Source organism: Podarcis melisellensis (genome assembly GCF_964234715.1).
Source record: "Podarcis melisellensis genome assembly, chromosome: 5".
Lineage (NCBI taxonomy): Eukaryota > Metazoa > Chordata > Lepidosauria > Squamata > Lacertidae > Podarcis > Podarcis melisellensis.
In genome coordinates, this window is record NC_138537.1 from 30,741,577 (window position 1) to 30,763,506 (window position 21,930).

General features: G+C 40.8%; 1 protein-coding gene across 3 annotated transcripts in view; it reads left to right on the top strand.

Moving 5' to 3' along the window:
• PAX3 (paired box 3) overlaps positions 1-21,930 on the top strand; it is a 106,710-nt gene that overhangs the window by 66,784 nt on the left and 17,996 nt on the right. For all 3 annotated transcript variants that reach the window (XM_081910494.1, XM_081910492.1, XM_081910493.1), the window contains 3 exons: positions 10,247-10,452; positions 17,907-18,072; positions 18,911-19,125. In XM_081910494.1, the coding sequence (XP_081766620.1) occupies positions 10,247-10,452; positions 17,907-18,072; positions 18,911-19,125 (587 nt within the window). The remainder of the gene's footprint in view (positions 1-10,246; positions 10,453-17,906; positions 18,073-18,910; positions 19,126-21,930) is intronic.

Sequence of the window (21,930 nt, forward strand, 5' to 3'; positions counted from 1 at the left end):
GAGGAAATAGAGGTCCTGATGTTTGAGATTAAGAAATCCCTCAAAGATCTTCTAAATTTAAATGCCTCAATCTTTCAATGACAATGAAGCTGTGCCCAGTTATGGCAGCGATACAGCAGCAATATTGTGTTTTGACATTGGACACACCACAATACAAAAAACAAGGGTGCACTTAGACTCCATCCATCTGAGTCATCATCATCTGTTGATGGGTCCCGGGGAAGTTGAAAATCTTGATCATATCATATCCAATGAAGGCTTTCCAGATTATGAATATGAGATAGATCTTATTCTTTCCCAAGTGATGTAACTCACACTACAGAGAAGTCGAAACAGTATCAAGGAAAAGGACTTACTTTGGGCCAGGAAGTAAGGACTAAGCATGGGAAGCATAGAAAATGGGTCCTTTCAGTGTTGGCCCAAGTCATTTGTTGACAGAGTGGAGTGCAAATGGCACCCATCCCTTGGTAGGACCAGTAGTTTAAGAAGTCTTGTTCTACCATTCAGATCCTCATTCTGCCTTCAGCATATTTCCCCTCATAGTTCTACCTGAAGCAGAGCCTGAAGTTATGCCCCCCAAATATGAAAGCATATTCTGATAGAACTGCATGATCACATCTAGAAACTGAACTGGTGTAGGTTTTGGCTTGCAGCTATGTTTGGTGAATAAAGCAGTCTTGGAAAGTGCAGATTAGAACTGTCTCCAATGTCAAGAACATCTACAGTCTCTACTACTGGGACATCTTCATCCACAGCACTGTACAGGACAACGGTGGGACAGAAGTAGATGAATCTTCAAAAACATAAGATCCAACTCCTAAGGGCCAAGAGGTCTTCGCCCCCCCAATAAAATATTTGAGGGGGCAGCCCCTGGCAAGTTGATTGGCATTGCCATTCAAATAGTGAGCATGCATCACATCATGTGATTGATTATGCAGGGCAGGGCTTACCTGCCCCCCCATATTTTATTCAAGTTGGCCCCCCTGGAATGGCTGGAAGTGCATCACAGCAGTGAGCTGTGAAAAACAATAGACCTTTACCATGCTCATAGTCTTGATCACAGTAAATGGGACATATTTTATAAACCATTAATTATAGAATATTACCATATTAACATTCTATTAACATTTCCATTCAGCTTGTAATGCTTTAGCAGAAAGAGAAATAAGAATTGTCAAAACAGGACTGAAAAACTCGACTACTGGGAGTTTGGAGACGAGCTGGCTGGAGTTCTTTTGAAACATTGAAACTCTATCTCCGAAGCACCATGGGTGTGAATCCAGACCTGTTATTGTTGAGTTGGATAAAGAATCATTTGTATTTAATATGGAACAAAAATACAAGCAATATTAGATACAGGATCACATCTATACCAGAGGTTTTAATTCCAGCCAACACACCTGGATTATGCAGGTATAAGTGCCATGGATATGACAGATGGTACTATTTCATCTACACATGGTGTTACTTATTTTGATAAGAGGACACCATTGACATTTAGGTCTGCAGCAAAATGTTTCGCTTTGTTGTGATTTCAGGGAGCTGTACTTGCCACTGGTAAGTAATAGTTCAGTTTAGGTGACTGCCTATACACAAGCAGTAGACTGCCTTCTATGGCTTCTTGGAGGTATGGCTCATTCTCAAATATAGGTTGCAGTTTCCTTATGATATATTGAAGTATCCTGAATTATGTATTGTAGGTAATAACCAGAAGTTTTATCAGAGATGTTGCTGGTGTGGTTTATGTTGCAAGTATTCTGTTCTGGGTATTCACTGAGTAATCACCAACACTGGGAAGATACTTAAGATTTAAGAGAGTCTGTTTCAAACTGCTCATGATCAAGCAAATTTAATCAAAAGCAGCTGCAAAGTAAGACTGGGCTGAAAACAATAGATTTTTTGATGTAGTCAGAATGCTAACTGCTAGCACTGGTGATGTGTGTATCAGTTTCCTATATAAGGAGGTCTGAAGGTGCGCTGTTGCTTCTTTCTATAAACAGTGGTATCTAGAAAATTAGTATTAGTGGTAGAATAGGAAAGACTCAGGTTTATGCAGAGATGGAAAGAAATGAAGACCTAACATTTTCCACTAGTTCAACAACATAAGGTTGGCCAAGATTCCCCATCCCTTTCATAAGGTGTACAAGTGGTGTCTGAAAATAGCTAGCCAGGAAACATTGATCTGAGTCTAGAGTTAAATGATTGGACTATTGCCATGTATACCCTTTGCAATACTATGGATCTGCAGGTATAGTTCATGAATTCAAGTAGTAGTTGTGTAATGATAGTAGCAGAACTGCTTTGTCAGGAACAGAGTTGGATATTGGTTGCAACCTGCCTTCATGTGGGGTGGGATCAGTGCTTTTTTCAGGGGGTATTCAAGGGTACACAGTACCAGCACCTCTTTTTTGTTGTTAAAAGGTGTGGCACTTACTATAACAATTTCATGGTGAGTACCAGCACCTATTTTTCTAGAAAAAAAGCACCGCATGGGATGTCATGTGATTCAGCCTTCAAGGCTGCCAGATGATTCCTTTTGGGAGATTCTTAAGATCCTAAGCTTCTCTAGTTTAAGGAGGAAATAAGTAGTGTGTTGTAGCTGGCTGTGTACATGACTTACAATCTTAGGGTGGTATAAGCATGATAGGAATTTCCTCTGTTAAGGTGTTGAATGCTGAAGATGGATGGGTTTTCCCTACATTAATACTACTACCACTAAATTTATTACAAATTGCTGGCATCCCCTGATTTGAATCAGGACCACAACAAGGAGCAAATTGTTAAAGGCCTCCTTACAACCCTCCCCTCCCCAAGCTAGTGTCCTGATCCAAATTGGGTCCCAACTTGTTCGATGCCCCAATCCCTCCAAATAGCTGACTTGGGTTGGCTTGGGCCTCAGCTGAATCTGGTCCATGTGGCATTGTTCTCATCAAAGTGTCAACCTCATATTTACCCCTCACATTTAATACAGATTTATTGTTTCCACATGGTTTTTTTTTTCCTTACCAGAAATGGTAAATTCAGTTTAAATGGGAAAATAAAATGTGACAGTATTTTGATGAGGATGACTTTACAGTATGTGGATGCTGCGCAAAGATTTTGGGCATGAAGGTTCACAAGAAACTGGCACATTTGTCTGTCTGTCTGTTTAGTATATCACCCTTCATCTGCAGATCTCAGGGCATTCACAACATAAGTGCACATGGAAGTGCACCTAGAAATCAAAACTCTCTAAAGACCCTGAAAGCTGCTTATGTAAGCTGTTATGAAGTAGATCCTCTAATAAGTATTTTACTATATTTATGTACCCCCCCTTTTTGCTACACAAAATCACTGAAGAGATTATAAATAAATGCTTTACATCTATGGGCTGACTTTAGTGCGTGTTATATGTAGGTAGGTATGAATAGAACCTGGAACAGAAGGTGCATAGAGGCTGAAGAGAAGAGGAGAGGAGGGAGAAGTTCTGTTGCTCATATATTTTACTAGACTCTTTGTGGTTTGCGAATATTCTTGCTTAAATATATAAAGCATTTTGATAGCTCTTGATAGCTAAGACAAACCTAACCAGTGTCTGCAGCTTGCTAGAAAGTCTCAGACCTGTCTTACTGGACCTCCGCAAAGTCCCAGTCCTGCATTCTGTGGCAGAATTTGAACAACTCACTGTTGGCATGTGGTCCAATTGAAATTGGCCAGGAGCCACCTGTGATCTTCTGTGGATCCTCTGTCCACCCTTGTTTTACTGTAGATTGCCTTTTCGATAAAAACTGCCCAGGGTGGTGAAAATAAACACATAATGCCAATACAATTAGATGATGATGATGATACTAAGTCTTTAGCAGCAGAGAATTAAAAAAAATCAAAAAACAGGATTGTCAATTTTTAGAAGCCAAATGCATGAAAGATTTCAGTGATTAATCCCAACATTTCATGTCAGTTAAATGAATATTATACAGGTATTGGGTGGGACAAAAGGCCCAAGCTATATACCCTTACATTAAACTGTGTGCTGGATATTACACTCTCGAGTTCGTAGGTCCTTATCTTAAACAAATCTGCAATAATGCATGTGGGGCACTTTACTCTATGCTGACATTAGACCTTCTGAACTTGTCTCCTGCTGCCTAGCATATTCATAAGTAATCTGTACACTCCTCCCAGGGTTGTGAGCACTTGGGGAGTTGCTAAGTGTCAGAATTTATTTGTACCATTTTGATTAGCCCAGACCTGGCAGGGGTTTATTTTCTTTCTAATGACCCCCTGCTGTGAAGCTGAGTATTCAAAAGGAGGGAGGAGAGGAACGGCACAGTATTACTGGTGGGAGGAGGGGGAGATGGAGAGAGAGAGAGAGAGAGAGAGAGAGAGAGAGAGAGAGAGAGAGAGAGAGAATAGAAAAGTAGAAGAAACTCTGCCTGTGCTGGAAGGAAGCTGTGGGGAGTAGCTGGGTCTAAATTCTTAATTATGTTTAAGATTCCGATGGGAATGTTTCCTTAAATGGAAATGCTTGGGGAAAACAAATCGAAGTGAAGGAGAGAGGCACTCTATTTTCCTTGAGACGTTTTCCCACATCCTCCGCTGACAATAAAGGACTCCCTTAACCTCCCCCCCCCCCAGTTAAAATAGCAGCTGCTGAAGCCTTTTGGTTAAAGCAAACAAGGATCTAAGAACAACATTTCACCGTGTGCCGTGTGTACAATTGTGATTTACTGGGAAGCTCCTGAAATGGCTAAACAGATTCCCCCCCTGCCCTCAGAGTTTTTATTTTATTTTAACGTTAAGGTCATGTATTTAACATTTTAAAACTCCCCTGCCTTCCCTAGAGGAGATAAAAAAAATAATTGAAAGGGAGCTTCCAGGTGCTGAAGTCTCTGGACTGAAGAGACATGGGATTAACCCCTACAGAGCATCTATTTCAACCTCATCTTAAAAAAATAAAAATCCACACAATCTCCCCCCTTCTCATCCACTTCAGTTTTCTTTGTTGTCTCCTGCATCCTGCTAGGCAGGTGTCAGAGCCCTGAATGCGGGTAAAAGGCCCTGTTGATGGATACCACAGATGGAGCGTGGAAATTGGCAGAATAGGCCTCGGCCACAGGCCATTTCTAAGGACTCAACAAAAGCCGCCAAATAAGTCAACAAAAATCCCAAAGTTCACAAAAGGGAAAGTGTCATTTGTCATTTACTATGAGCTCAAGGAGGGGTATCGGCCTTCCTTGCACTCCTCCTCCTCCTGCTGCCTTGCACCCGAGTAAACACGGTAGAGGTCAGTCACGTAGATTTTGCCACAGAAAGGATACTTCAGATCAGAGGGCAGACAGCAGGCCTGCTATACACCCTCCAATGTCTGATGAGGGAAAATAGGTGTATTTGGCTTATGGTACGCGAAGAAGGGGTGCAGGGGATCATTGGAAGGAGCTCAAATGATCCAGTTGCCTCAATGTGGCCTGGTGATACATTCTTGAACACCCCACTCCACAACATTACTCTCAAATATTACTCTCCAAATGTAAGTTGCCTTGCGACCTAGAAATGTATTGCTGTGGCTGCATTGCATGACTAACTCACAATGTTATCATCATTTTAAAATTCAGTACTCTCCAGCAAATTTGTGTGATCCAGGCAGGCTGCATTTTGTTGGATAAGTTGCAGCTTTAGTTACAATCCAGTCCGTGTCACTAGGGTTGCTTACATGCCATACATTTAAAGGACACCCCCCCCCCTCAACACATTCCCCTCAAAGAACTGACGTTTGCCCCTCACGGAGCTAAAATTCCCTGCACCTATCTCAACCCATCATTCCCAGGGTTCTTTGTTTTCTTGTGAGGAGGGGGAATGTCTTTTAAATATGTTTTAAATGTATGGTGTCCAATATGGTATGCAGCTTAAGTCACAAACATAGTGGAAAATGGGTAGGGATTAGGTCCAATCTTAAAACATGCCACTGCATCTTCTGTGTTGAATGAAAAATAGTGCAACCTTTAGAGCATCCTGTAGTTAGTCGGGGGAGTGGGGTGGGGCAGGCCAAATATTGCATTGCCTCATCCAGTTGTGTATGACCCCCCCCAGCAATTGATAGAAAACCCAGCTCTGTCTGACTCCAGAGGTGTAATTAAATTGAAATTTGATGCTACATTTGAATCACCCCCTGTTTTCTAGCAGTGCACAGCTAGATGAAAGGGCTTTAAAATATAACTCAACATTATGGTATTAAAGAATAAGAGGCGAGCATCCCATTGCTACTGAAGCCATGTGCTCTTGCGCGGAAAGTCTCTGTATTCAGATAATTGCAAAGTGCACTGTATTGCGTTTGTAATAAATATATGGTTTTTAAATGGTTGTCATGTTTTGCTCCTATAATTATTCAAATGAAATATCCCACTGAGAGGACAAACAATGAACAGAATGGGTGTTTGTGTGTATTTATTGTTGTTCAGTGTTTCGCCTAGGCATGTCTGTTTATGATGTTCCTTGGGGAACTGATAATTACAGAATTCCATGTGACCAAATCCCTATGAAATTGCGCAAAGATTTTGTGTATAAGAGTGTTAACTTGGATGAAGTATTTCCCGGGGCCACCAAATAGGTCGTGAGGGTTCAAGGGACAAAGAACCACTCTATAATTCTGCAATTCCTTCTTTAATTAAACTCCATGGCTATTCCACTGGTGTTTGGTGCTTATGGGTTTTCTCCTCCCATTCTTTAAGAAGGAATTTGTAATCCTGTGGAGTCTGACTGTTGTTCTGTACTTGATCTTTTTGGAGACTGATTTACACTCCTCCCTTTTTCATCTACTTTGGGATAGTTTGGGTTCAAAGATCTCTGGGGGAGGAGTATGTGTCAGTGAACATTTTGAAAAGTGTAGGGTTCAGATTCCAGCCAAAGGTAAGTACTTTTAAGACCGATAGGACTCAATGGGACAGATTTAAGCATGTGTTTAAATATCTTCCACTGAGATTTTTGGGACTAAAGGCTTGGCCGTGGCTGGACTGTTCCCACAGATATTTTGTATAAGTGAAATTAGGGGAAATGTTACGAATGCAGAAGTTCAGTTCTGTCCTACTCCACGTAGTATCCAAGGCAACATCCATTCAAAGAAAGTGTCATATAGTCTCTATTATTTTGTACCAAGGCAGTTTTCAGATGATCATTCTCTAGCCCAGAGGACGCAGTTGATATCTTACTCAAGGTCTTTCCCACCAATATATATCTGATGGAGAGATGTCATATTTGATGAGTAATTGATATTTTGGAGGGAGGGGAGGAAATAAGTGTATTTCTTTTCCCTAGTGATGCCATGGGGCATTACCCATGATGCTAGCATGATGAAATAACACACACAGTTAGTGATAGCTTTTGCTTCTCTCTCTCTGTGTATAGAGCAGGTTGAATTACAAGAAAACACAATCCCTCCCTCCACCACAGTACTACTACTATGGGGGAAGATGCCTGAATCCATGGTAACAACTGTGACATTCTTGTGCTAACAAAAAAACAGCATCTGGAAAGGCGCTAAGGCCTCCAAGAACAACCTACATTTGCTCAATGTTGAGACTTTTACCCGTCTTGTGTTTTGACTGGGTTTCATAGACCAGATGCTTTTCTCCCAAAACACACAATTGGGAATCCGTACTGTTTCCATTTATTTAGCTCTTCTGTAACAAGTTGGAAGCAGTTATTAACTTCTCTGGGAGGGGTGCTCTCTCTGTATTTTTGTATTTATTTGGAGATTGATGGTTACTCTTGAACCCAGCTTCCTCCCCTGCAACCATTATTTATTTATTTATTTATTACGAAAACTCCTAAAACGCCATTCATACAAAAAAGGATAAAATAGCAATATAAACTAAAGCAACAATGTAATGAACTTTCTCCTCTGTCACAGCACAGCAAATAATTAGAATGTACCCCTGTAGTGAAATGGATAGTTTACTGGACTGAGATCTGGGTTCAAACCTCCTCTCGGCTATGAGAGTTGCTGGCAGAACCGGTCCAAGGTGTTTTGATGCTAGAGGCAAAATAGAAAATGACACCCTGCCCAATGCTGGCCTGCTGCCCTTCTCTTCCTGCTGCTACATGCCCACCCCTCACCTCTGCCCCCAACCTCCTCCTCCGCTGGTCTTTCTTCCTGTGTTGAGGTTTAGTAAAGAAGAAAGAAGAAGAAGAGGAAGAAGAAGAAGGAGGGGACTGCAATCCTGTATCCATTTCCCTGGAAATAAGCCTCATTGACTTACACTTGTACAGGATTACATTGGTGTATTCGCTAGATCAGAAAAATTGAGCCAAATATAATATTATATGCAATCTCTCTCTCTCTCTCTCTCTCTCTCTCTCTCTCTCTCTCTCTCTCTCTCTCTGTGTGTGTGTGTGTGTGTGAGAGAGAGAGAGATCAGGGCCACCATACCTTTTTAATTCCTTCCCCCAGGTGGTGTTTCTGATTTGAAGCAATATTCTGAAGCAATATTCCCCATGGGTGGAATATAGAGGTACCATATGTAAATACTGCTTATTAAGGTAAAAGGTAAAGGTAAAGGTACCCCTTCCCTTGCGGGCCAGTCGTGTCTGACTCTAGGGTTGTGCGCCCATCTCACTTAAGAGGCCGGGGGCCAGCGCTGTCTGGAGACACTTCCGGGTCACGTGGCCAGCGTGACGAAGCTGCTCTGGCGAGCCAGCACCCACGCAGCACACCGAAACGCCGTTTAGCTTCCCGCTATAAAGCGGTACCTATTTATCTACTTGCACCTAAGGGTGCTTTCGAACTGCTAGGCGGGCAGGAGCTGGGACCGAAAGACAGGAGCTCACCCTGCCGTGGGGATTTGAACCGCCGACCATGCGATCGGCAAGCCCTAGGCGCCACCCGCGTCCCATGTTAAATCATGTTTCCAACTTTCTACATGTTTCTTGTATTGGAGGAAGAGGTCAGAAGTGACATTTGTTGGGGCAGCTGGGGCATCTCTGACTCACTGGTTACTAATAAGCCACCAGAACCTCTTTACTCCTCTAATAGGTAGCCCTTAGGCACCAAAGACCACTTCATTGCCTACAGATCTTCTTGGCAGTTCCATGGCCTTTCTTCTGGGAGAGGGCTTTGTCTTCAGCAGTCCCTAAATTGTGGAATTCCCTTCCCACAGGGGAGTGCATCTGGCACCTTCATTATACAGTTTTCAGTGAATGTTGAAGGTGTACTGGGTCCATACTTTGGCTTTTGACACCTGTTGTAGCTGTCATTTGTTTTAAATTGTTTTTAATGCTGTATTGTAAATTGTTGTGTCTTGGGACCTTAAGATGGAGGGTGGGTAATGCATAAAATTATGAATAATAATAATATGGATGGTAGAGAAATTCAGTTTGGTTTGCATTATGATGCAAGCCTCCCTAATTCACATTTCCTGAAATAATCAACAGAACAGAATGCAGCTAGAAAGAATCTCTTCTCCGAATTTTGTGATGCAGTTCTCCAACCAAACGATGTCTATATATGTATTTGAGGAAAGTATGCCCCCCAAAATGTACATGCCAGTGAAGATAAAATACATTTTATTAGGGAAAATGCTAGAAAATGTGTGTATTAGGCAAAATTGCATGCAAAATGTTCATATTAGGAGAAATGTGCACATTCAACGCTGAAAGATTTCCATGAGGACTTTTTCTATTAATGCAAACTGTTGTGAAAATGTGATGTATTAGAAAAATGGAAAGAAATGGAAATTGATGAATTTGTCCTCCATCAGTATTTGCTAAGTGTGGTCTCTACCAGTCACGGCAAAACCATAGAAACCTGCCAGCCTTTTAATTAATTGGAAGAGCAGTTTGAACATTTAAATTAACAAACATTGTTCTTTACCTGTTTTAAGATCAAGGCCTTGTGATTTTACTTGACCAGTTACAGTAACATGACGCTGCATGGCTTTTGATTTCACACATGCACAGTCATTGGGAAACCAGTGCTGAATATATTTGAAGAAATAACGCAGGCAAGCAAATTGGTATCTGCCTACAGATATTCCAAAAGGCAAAAAGTGACTAGATTAACAGAAGGAAATACTGATAATTATTCATTCATTAGAATTAAATATGCTGTAGCATTCTCTCCAAGACTGTTTAGTTCACAGGACGATCCTGTCTTATTCCAAGAAAGCATTTTTATTCAGTGTCCCCTCCTCTTACTTTAATTCTTGATTCTTCCCTCACCCACCTACCCACATTCTCTAGCCATAGATTAATTGCTCCATTCTTCATTTCTTCCCAGCTTCAGCACCACAGTCCGATGAAGGTTCTGACATAGATTCTGAACCAGATCTGCCATTAAAGAGAAAGCAACGCCGCAGTAGAACAACCTTCACTGCAGAACAATTAGAGGAGCTGGAAAGAGCTTTCGAGAGGACCCACTACCCTGATATATACACCCGAGAGGAACTTGCGCAACGAGCTAAACTCACTGAAGCTCGGGTTCAGGTGAATATCCTTACTGAAAGAGTTTTAAGATTTCCAGCCACTTTGGTGTATAGACAGAAACACTCTTGCTGTTTTATAATACAAATCAATTTTCTTGCTGAAGAAACTAAGTTTATTTGTTTGTAACTAACAAATAGTTCCTGAGCTTCCTTTTCCTTTTCCTTCTCATTCTCCTTCCTCCCAATCCCATTTCCTTTTGTGTTGTGTCTTTTAGACCTGTAGGGTAGGGCAGGGATTATCTTATCACTACAAGCCATCCTGCAAGTCTTTTTTTTTAACTGGATGAAGAACAGGATAAAATATATTTTAAATGAATGAATGAAATATGAATGGTGAATTTTCAGGCTATTTCAAAGGTAGTAGTGAAAGTGGCAGGAATTCTGCCACTTTTAATTTGAGGGTTTGTTCCACTGGTCACTTATGTCCACTATTAAGCAAGCATAATCCTCCTGAAAGCATAATTCTCAGCTGGAGGCTGGCCAGTGGCAGGAAACTACCACTAATGGAAAGGCTAGGTAGGATGTGATGAGTGACTGACTCAGCCCCTTGGTCTTCAGGTTATTTTGAAAATTGCAGGTCATTTCATGGGGTTCACAACTTGATGTTCAATTGTTTTCTTTGCCATGATTTCCAGTCACACGGAGAGAGTCTACACCCATACAATTTATATTACAAAGCAACATTGAATGAATAATTCCATCCCCTTTGTGTCCAGGGTCCCAGATATAATGTAAAACAGGCTTAAGAAAAACAAGGTTGTGTACATTTGGGGAAAAAAGCAGATGGTGATTTTGAGGAAAAAACTCCAAGAGTGCTGCCCTCCAACTACAGATCATGTAGAATTCATTTGAAAAGGTAGACCTGAAGTCACCCTGCAAAAGTATTGGAAAGAGAAGTTTCTGACCAGTTAACAATCATTTTGCCCATACAGTACAAGTAAAAGAGAAAATTTCATTATTTTGAAATTTGTAAGAGCTGAATGTTCTGTAATGATAATAATCTTAAAAAATGAAAAAAGAAATCAAAAACATACTCTGCGTATCAAAACTGTGGCGAAATTGTAAATAATAAGGTTTGAAAAGTCAAACCTAAAGATGGTTGAGATTTTTCAAAGCCTGACTCCCAATTTTCCTCACAGTTTTGCTGCTGAGTAAATTTGATAATCTAGAGAAAATATTTAGTTTTGTTCATTTCTCATCTTTTCACTGTTCTCCTACTTGAGACTAGGAAAAGGCTGTAGTATTATAATAATGGGTTGTGGAGGATAATCTAAAGTAGGTATGAGCTACTGTTTTTAAATAGATTCCATTATTGGAAAAGAGATTGGTTGAAAAACAAATGATACAAAAATGGGTGATCCCCCCCCCCCAAGGAATTGAACTGAATATGGGTGCTGAATCACTATTTGAATATTTTATAAAAACTCAGTTAATCAGAAGTAGACTCTTTAATTCCTTCAGATGCAATTTTGGGACCTGTGAGCTTTAAAGGCAGCAATGAATGTTCATATTTTTCTAAAGCAGTGACCCACAGTTACAAGAAAACAGAAGTCTCATTAACATAACAGCTGTCTTAATGTGGCTTTAACCCTGTGACTTTTTACATTCCTTATGGCTTCCTTGGGTTCCCTTGAGACACATCTTGTCTCATACTCACTTCTGTGATCTACAGCCCAGCAAATTCCCTACTATGTTGAACATATGGACTTTTTGCTTAGAACAACATGGAGGGTGTGTGTGTGGAAACCTCAGTCAATCAATGATTAAAATACCGGGGGTGGGAGGGAACCTTCTGGGAATTAAAGATGAACAGGAGTTTAAGTGGCCCAAGTTGTGAATACTTGTTAAAGTTAAGACATATTTTACATAACTGACACAGAGGGCTCCAGGGAGATTGTTCTGAGCTTTGTCATTCCAGCAATCACTGCTTCTCGACATCTATGGTTAGGCTGAGTGCCACTCCACTGTGTATATATTATTATGGGATAAAGTAGAGCTCCACCCTTCATCTCTTCTTAGCAGTTCATTTCAGTTCATGTCCAGTCTTAATCAAGCTGTAAGAAAGAAGGAAAAGGAACTTGATACATGAAGTTACACCTTATACAATGGGTTTTTGAGTCCCCAAATGATAATAGCAACATGCTGAAAGATTGGGACACTATTCAATGGTAAAAATAAGATAGCAAATCAGGGAAAGCAGATCTTAATATCCACAGATCTCAATATTCTGGAATCAGCCCTACTTGGATTCCAAGAACTGAGCCTGGGACCTTAGTCATGCAATTGATGTGCTCTAATGCAGAGAGTTTCAAGGAGGATCATGTACCATAAAGGACACTTAAAGAAAGGATATTCTAGCAAAGAACAAGCCAAAATATTTTAAAGCTAGACCTGTTACATAGGCTGCCATAGAGAAGACTGTGGTGAAATTCGACATTTGGGAAAAGAAAGATAATTGTCTCAGTAGAGTTTTCGGACAGGGCAACATCCATAGTACCAATAGCTACTTCAGATGGGACCATCCACATTAATGGAATTATGAAGCTTCACTACATCAAGCCTCCAGTTACCACATTCTGTATACAGAAAACCAGTCTGAAGTACTTAGAGGAGGTCACTACGTCAGCAAGTTTGACATGTCCCATGCCTACTAGCAGATGGAACTGGAGGAGGACTGCAAGGAATTTATCAAAAGAAACACCCAAATGGTTTTATACCATCATAATAGATGAGCGTATATCAGGGATGGAGAATCTGTGGCCCTCCAGATGTTGTTGGACTCCATCCCCCATCAGCCCCATCCAACATGGCCAATTCTCAGGGACAATGGGAGTTGTTGTTCAGGAACATCAGGAGGGTCAGCAGATATTCAGATTGGGCTGTTTTAAGAAGCTCCTCTGGTATCAAGTTTCACTACCACCTCATGTTGAGAAAGATAATGGCAGAATCCCCATCTCTGGAAATAAAGTGACCCACTGTTGCTCAGTCCTGTCTTTATCCTTAATAAAACACATAATGTCTTGCTATGTGGAAAACAGGGATAAATAGCACTTAGTCAGTCCTTTATATTAACAGAGGTAGAGATAAATTTTATTTTAAGGGCTAAATAGAAGCCATATTGGGTCGTTTCCCCTAACAGTTGAAGGAATGTTACCTCAGAGAATAAAGTCCATTTATTTAAGACTTCACTTAAAAAGAGAGAGAGAACAATAAATATCTACCAGGTGTATAGGAAGCAGCCTCCCCATTCTCCTGGGCTTACAGCAAAGCCCAGCCAAGGATGTTATGGGTTCTTTTTTTAAGGAAGTGTAGGCACCTGGGCAGGCTGCAGAATGCAGACGACTAGGGAGATGATTTGTAAAATGAAAGGACAGTCACAAAATCCCTTAATTACATTGAAAGTAAGGCAAGTGCAAGAAAAATGCTGCATCCCACCCATGAGAATTCCACCTAAATTTTCTTTTCCCTTTGAGAATTTTTAATGCAATTTCTTTTCTTGGTAATTGCTGCAGAATAGCCGGAGACGGGGTTTTGAAGGACTTTTCAGAAGAGCTTAGTTCAGGTGCTAGCCAATGTAGATGCAGTCAAAGCTTCCCCACTGAAAAATAATTTTGTATCAGAGATCTATGAGCCTTTGTGGGGAAATATTTCTTTGTAGCCTAAAGATACATGATAAAGTGAAGTCTTATTACACAGATATATTTTCTTAACAATTAATCATATCAGGCCGCAGTATAGTCTCTTGTGGGAGAAAGTACAGACTATCACTTGAGGCACTTCAAATTAAATTGGACAAATCAGTCAAGTATGTTCAGATCTGGCAAGGATTCGACTGGATGACCTTGTAGACCTTTCCCATCTCTGATTCCTAATATTTACGTCTTGCCTTTTTTGTTATCATTTTTCCCTTAAGTAGTTTGTAACTGAACAAGGCAACATCCTATTTCCTTGACGCTGGCTGGGTATCCTTTCAAAGCTGCAGTTCTTCCTCAAGGCTTGCCGTAGCGAAATTGGCCTTGACAGTTCAACTGCCTTATCCTAAACAGAGAGTTTCCAATGTGCTTTTAAGGCAACGAGATCTCTTATTCAAATAGGCAAAATGTTTGAAAAGGGAATTCAGAAAGACAATAGAGGATAGTTTCTTCTAAACAGAGTCTGGGCTTTACAAGGATGAATGCCAAATACGTATCAAATCAAAAGAATGGCACATTGATAAAGACACGTCTAATTTAAGCCAGATAATGTATTCCCTTTGCTGCACTGCTGTACATCAGAAATATTTATGTGTTTTTTGGTTAGTTTCAGTGGCCATGAAGGAAAGGAAAGGGGGGAAAGCAGGAGAGAGAGGACTGGTATGGGGTGGAGAGTTTGAAGATGGAAGGATATGAATTAAAAGGGAAGGAGAGGCAGAACCTCAGTTAAGGGACAAGAAGAAAACCAGGAAGGTCTGCTACTGCAATAACACCGCAAAGGAGATGATGGAAAATACATAGGGCTGTAGTGGTTAGAGTGTTGGACTAAGACCTGGGAGACCAGGGTTCAGATCCCCACCAATCCATGAAGCTCACTGTGTGACCTTGGGCCAGTGGCCGTCTCTCCACTAAATTAACACCACAGGGTTGCTGCGAGGATGACAATGGGAGCAGGGAAATTGGGGACACTTTCTTTAGCCTGGAGAAAAGGTGGGATATGAATGAAATAAATGATACATTGTGTTGTTCTCTCTGTATCTGTCTATCTTTTGCTACCTCCATTATGACACAGCTACAGTGACACCCATCTCATTTTGTTCTGTATGATGTGTATATCATTTTTAGGTGTGTGTGTGTTGGCAAATATATACATAGCTAATATACCAATAGGGATGCGGGTGGTGCTGTGGGTTAAACCACAGAGCCTAGGACTTGCCGACCAGAAGGTTGGCGGTTCAAATCCCTGCGATGGGGTGAGCTCCCATTGCTCAGTCCCTGTTCCTGCCAACCTAGCAGTTCGAAAGCATGTTGAAGTACAAGTAGATAAATAGGTACCGCTCCGGCGGGAAAGTAAACGGCCTTTCCGTGCGCTGCTCTGGTTCGCCAGAAGCGGCTTAGTCAAGCTGGCCACATGACCTGGAAGCTGTACACTGGCTCCCTCGGCCAATAAAGCAATATGAGCGCCGCAACCCCAGAGTTGCCCGCAACTGGACCTAATGGTCAGGGGTCCCTTTACCCTTAATATAGCAATATATTGGCAAAAACTAACATTGCAATCCTATACAAGTCCATTCAGAAATTCCATTGAGTTGAGCGTGGCTTAATCCCAGGTAAATAGGTGTAGGGTTGCAGCCTAAAGGGCTGGCATATGTATGCAGACCTAGCCTAGGGATGGCTGAGAGGATAAGGCGGAGATTGTGTCTCTTGGACACCTTTCTGCTGCTGCTTTGTCCTGTAGCCAAAGCCACCCCTTGTAAACCTCTCCATTTCTCTCTCTGCTTGGTTAGCTGATAACATTCATTTAGGAAGATAGCAAGCTGCCTTAGGCTAAGTCAGACCGCTGACCCATCTCTAGCCCAATATGGTCGGACTGTCAGCCGCTCTCCATGATTTCAAGCAGGCATCTCTCCCAGACTTGCCTGGAGAGGCCAGAGATTGAACCTGGGATCTTTAGCATGCAAAGCAGATACTTCACCACGCCCCCTCTCTGCTTCCTTGCAAGAGGCCTTTAAATTCTCTGGCCTGCTTTTGTGCAAATAAAAAGCGGTATTTTTTTAAACAGAGGTTATAAAAAGTTATAAGTTCACTATGCATAAAATGCTATGTTTGTGTGCATAGTGTATGAAATTTAGTGAAGGTTTGCATTTGCAGGATATGGCTATAGCAAATGCAAAAAGGTGCTTCTGCAGCTAAAGCTGCAAACAAAAGGGTGGAGTCTTTGATTCACTCTTTATGCTAATTGATGACTCATCCCTGGCAACCTGGGTCTCAGAAGCTACCAGCACACTGAAGAAGCAATTTGCTTATTTGAATCTCTCTCTCGATCTGTACAGTATCTCTCTTTATCTCTTCTGGGACTATATTAACAAGTAAAATAAAATTGGACGACACTGCTAGTTGTTTAAGAACAATGTGTTTATTTGTATTTACAACTTTTGGGCAACCCTACTTAAACAGAGTCAGGCCCTTGTTCCATCTAGCTCAGTATTGTCTACCCTGACTCTGCAGGGTTTCAGGCAGAAGTCTTGATGTGGTCTATGCGTGGATAGTTTGCTCTCAAGAATTATATGGCTATGAATTCAAGCCCCATGAAAACAAGGTGGGTAGACAGGTAGCTGTTCACTGCAAGCAGCACACCTGGGGCAAATAGCAGCTGGAGGGGGATGATTTCCATGAAGAAACTGATGGAGGAATGTGCTGAAAAGTGTGGGTTGAACAAATGGTTAACAGAAAGACATGTACATGCTCGGCAAGCAAATAAGGATGAATGCTTATTATACCCCTGCAAATGTATCAGAACAAATGGTCAGTAAAGACCAAACATAGTCTTTATGCAAGCAAATCAGGATGAATGGCCAATAAATGGGTTATTTAGAGGAGTCCTTAATTAATTAAAATATCTGATAGTGCACATTTTCCTATAAGACAGCACTCATGGTGACTAATTCTATTCCAAACAATCCAATGAAATAAACACAACAAAAGAGTCAGAACAATTTCAAATAAGAGAGCTTAGCCACATTTCTGCTTGTGTCATGCCTAGAAGGCATGGATCTGAGTGGTTTTCCCCTTGTCCTGCTCCTTTCCATGGAAAAGCCCACTCTTTAGGGAATGGAAATCTGGGGAATACTTGAATTGCTGTTTGCTCCAATTGAGCGCTAAAGAGTGGTTTTTCCCAGGGGAAAGCATTAGAACAAGGGGAAGTGGGGATAAGCCCAGAAAAAGAGACAACATGGAAGATAAAGCCACCCATCAACAAAGAAATGAAGGCTGATGAAAAGGTTGCAGTGGTTGCTAAAAAGGGGTGCTCCCACAGATAAGGCCTTCGAATGCATCCTGGCATGTTAGGTTTAACATTAGCCCACAACAGGATGCAAAGAGGAGCTTCTCCATCTTTGGTTATGGGAGGAAGTTGTCATTTAGACATCCTCAGCTCAAGCCCCTGTGGGCTAGGTTATAATGACCAGCACTTTGAATTTTAGCCAGAAATGTTTTGGTAGCCTGTGCAGCTGTTCTAAAATAGATGCAATATTTGTGGCCATCAACTTTCCCACGAGTTGCTGCATTTTGCACCTGTTGGGTCTTTCTTAGGCCCATCCATGGCAGCTCAATGTAGCGACTGTGTATTACAGTAATCCAGTTAAGGAGGGAATGTACCACTGTGCCTAGTTTATTGTGCCAAGTGGTTTGGCGAATGCTGAATGGACGTAAAATTGATTGTAGCACCATCTTAATTCCTCTTTTCCCTTCCAATCATTTGTAGGTGTGGTTTAGTAATCGTCGAGCTAGATGGAGGAAGCAAGCTGGTGCCAATCAACTGATGGCTTTCAATCACTTGATCCCAGGTGGATTCCCACCCAGTGCCATGCCAACTCTGCCAACGTACCAGCTATCAGAATCTTCCTACCAGCCCACTTCTATTCCACAAGGTACAGTAGGAAACAGAACATTCTCTTGACTGGTGTTTTCAGTTGTTTTCTATCCCTGGGCAGTATTAAAAATATTAACGCAACTTCTTAAGAGATATTTTCACTATAGAGACCTAGGAAGCCAACTTATATCAAATCAGACCAACAGTCCATCTAATTTCTGAAAACCAAGATATAGCTGATTTGAATTGGTCCCCTTAGTTAAAACCTTACTTTTAATTTATAACACAGCATGTGTAAGCCCTAGAATGGTATGAATGGGAAGAAGTTAAATAAAGCAGCCAGATTCTGTTTTTTCAGTGTAGTTAGCTTTTAAAAATCTATCACAATGGATTAGTCCACATCAAGGTGTGTGTGCCTGAGCAAAAATATTCATTGAATTTATGAGTGATAACTGCTTCTCAGTTTCTTTCTAGAAATTAGTGGAACTTTCTGTTGGAACTTTCTGTTGCTGTGTTAGACGAGTTTCTTTTAATGGCCCATTTTAAACATATAAGCCACAGTTTTGCCATTGGGACCATGCTTTGAACTTATGCACCTTCTCTTTTCCTTGCATTCATTGATTTAATTCTTCACTTTCTTGTTTGCTAAACCCATAGTTTACCTGCTTTCAAACTAACACAGAACTGGGGTTTTCCTGAACCAGGCTATGAGGGAGACAGCTGAAGTGTGAGATTGATGAGGGAGAACATTGAAGCCCAAGGCATCGCATATGACCTGAATAGCATTAAATATTATTATCTGGCCTGGTTTACTGTTTTCTTGAATAAGTTTCTCGGTGTAGAATTGTGCATGAAAATTTGGACGATTTGCAAAACGTATTGTCTCTTCCTTGCAGCTGTGTCAGACCCAAGCAGTACAGTCCACAGACCTCAGCCTCTGCCACCAAGCACTGTGCACCAAAGCAGCCTGCCATCAAACCCAGAAAGCAGCTCCGCGTACTGCCTCCCGAGCACAAGGCATGGCTTTTCCAGCTATACAGACAGCTTTGTGCCTCCACCCGGGCCTTCAAATCCTATGAACCCTGCCATTGGCAACGGCCTTTCACCCCAGGTCAGTCCTGCTTTTTCAGACACAGGATTTTTTGTATACCCAAACTAAATTGTCTGTTCCCCAAGGCCATAGTACAATGATTTGCCAAATTTAAACCATAAAGTATTCTTTATATAAGCCACATGATTTCAGTTTGCTGGTTTCCTCCCTACCCCCCCCTTCCTACTGGCTGAATCAAAAGTCATAGCTTATATTTAGTTTTAGGCAATGTTTTTTAATGTAATCATGAAAACTTTCTGCATGCAGTCAATTGTCAAGCATTTCTGATGCGCTGCTTTTATAAATGTTTTTTTTAAAAAATTAGTCCATTTCTATCTTTAAAAATAATGAAATGAAAACTATCTCCAGAGACAATGATTTGAGTTTTAATTCTTTGTCAACTTATAGAGAAAATAATGAATAGAAAATCACACACACAACCTTAAAAGTAGCATACAAGTTACTCCTGGCTCAGCTGATGAGCAATGCAGATCAGGCTGAACCATAATCGAGTTGTAAATGCATAAATTAAGAGCATTACTGCACCCAGAAAGCCTATAACTACTTGAAGGACATAATTGTTTTCCTAATTTGCATGAGCTTTCCCTGGATGATCGTGTTAATAAATTGCCTTGATAATTGAGTGTCAAGAAGGTTGGTTAAATTTCCTACTTCTGGCATCTGCCTTGGGGTTGACATTATTAGCAATTGCTAAAATGTTCGGTAGTTTATTTTATTAGCGTGGATTTAGCACAGGTGTTTAGAAGAGAGAGCTGTCCACTGAATCCTGAGCAAATTTCACAAAGGGGGGTGGGATGCAATCTATAATTACAATCAGGGATCTCTTCAGGGCTGAGAGCGAGAGTTTTAACAGCTTTATCTTCTCTCTGCTCTTTCTTTCTCTGCGTGTATGTGTGTGTGGGTTTCTTTTTTATAAAAAAAACAAACAGAGGGAAGCTTGGAATGACACAAATGAAAAGTGAAAAGACAATTATACTCAATTACACACTAATCACTGACTATCACCACTGCCTAAGCAGTGAGAGGGCAGTCTAACAGGCAGAAAATGAGATTTTAATAGCACAAAGGGTGGCCAAACTAACGGCTCCTATATCTTTGCCTCCTTCTCTTGCTTCAACTTGTGGTTTCTATCTTGGGAGTACACTTCCTGGTTTCTGCACCACGGTGATAACTCTGTGCAGCTGAAGAGTTCAAAGGCAACCAAGTTGAAAAGAATGAATAGCAAAGGCAATGAAATAAACATTTTTGCCTAAAGGCAAGAGTTCATAAACCCTTTTTTGTAACAGTAAATGTAATTAAGTTTCAGAGATCCCTGTATAGCACATAGTGGGATGCAAAACTTTATGGCTTTAGACCTTAGCAGAAAAAGAAACCAATAGGAAAACAAGTGGATGTAGTTCCAGTAAGACTTTAATTAATATCGGTTTTGAAGAATCTCCATTTTCAAGTGCAGTTCTCAACAAAAGGCTTGACATTTCATTATGCTGTTAGACTCACAGTGTGCAATGTTCTCGTGACTTAAATATAAAACATTTCCGAGGTTCAGAATTAATCCATCAAAACTAAGCAAATGCCATTGTCAGCAACAGGGAATGTTTTCTTGGATGAAAACAAAATTATTACATTGTGAAAATAAAATTAAGAGCAACGACAGATATGTCCTGTGACATTTGGATCAAGTAGTTTCTTGGATGGACATGGCTGCTTATGCCACAGTCAACTTCCCGCTAAATAAACCAACCTCACTTATTCAGCACTGAGATTATCATAGAATGATTCTATGATTCTATGATTCTAAGTTGAGATCCTTGAATTGATAACATTTGTTCAGGTGGTGGCTCATTGCCGAGCAAGCTCAGTTTCTTACAAAAGGTATAGAGTCTAAGAATTCATTGCCGTGGATCAGGGATGCCATTTCAGAATCCAGTTATGGAATGGTGTGGAGAAGGAGACAGTGTTCAAGGAACAGAAGGTTCAGAACAAAGTTCAAAGACTGGCGCTTGTAGATACTCAAATATGCAGTAGTAAAAAAAGGAAAAAGAGGGTGTTCTAAGAGAATTTGTTGTGGCTCTCTTCTTGTTTTAGAAAAACAACTAATTAAAAACTAAATCTATGTTTCAAAGCAGAAACAGATTTTGGAACATCAAGATCAGTTAGTCAAAGTTATTCATTTCAGAACTTCCATAATGCTAAGCAGTTGCTATTTTAGAAATTATAACTTCTCAGTGTGCTGGGGGGGGGGGGAATCAAACATTTCAATCAAAACTTTCAGTCAAAACTGGAAGTTTTGAATTAAGTATTCACAATGAATTTGAAGACAAGAGATCTGGATTCATTGTGTAACTTGTTTATCTGGAATGTGCCCCAATTCAAATTTAAAGTCCAGCACTATTAAATTCCACTTGTTTCAGTGAGAGATATTGAAGCATGTGCTTAGGTCGCCTGCTGAAATCAATGTGACTTACATCTGTCTTACTTTGGCTGGTTCATTATCATGATGTATCCGCAGTAGTCCTTTTGACCATGTTAAGTCTGAATTGCTATTTGGACTGTTTAGAGTTCAGAGAATTTGCCGGACATATCCGGATATGCATTTGGCAGCGGTGTGCAGGCTGAAATTGCCCAGGAAAATCCAATCAGAAACAGCATTTTTTGCAATTTTTCCAAAAAAGCTGAACAACTGAATTTTCACTGTTTGAAATATGGCAACCCTACATAATCTTCCACTTGTGCAGTTCATGTGCCCTATGTATGTCTACTCAGAAGTAAGTCCTAAGAATTTAACCAGTCTTACTCCTAGGCAAA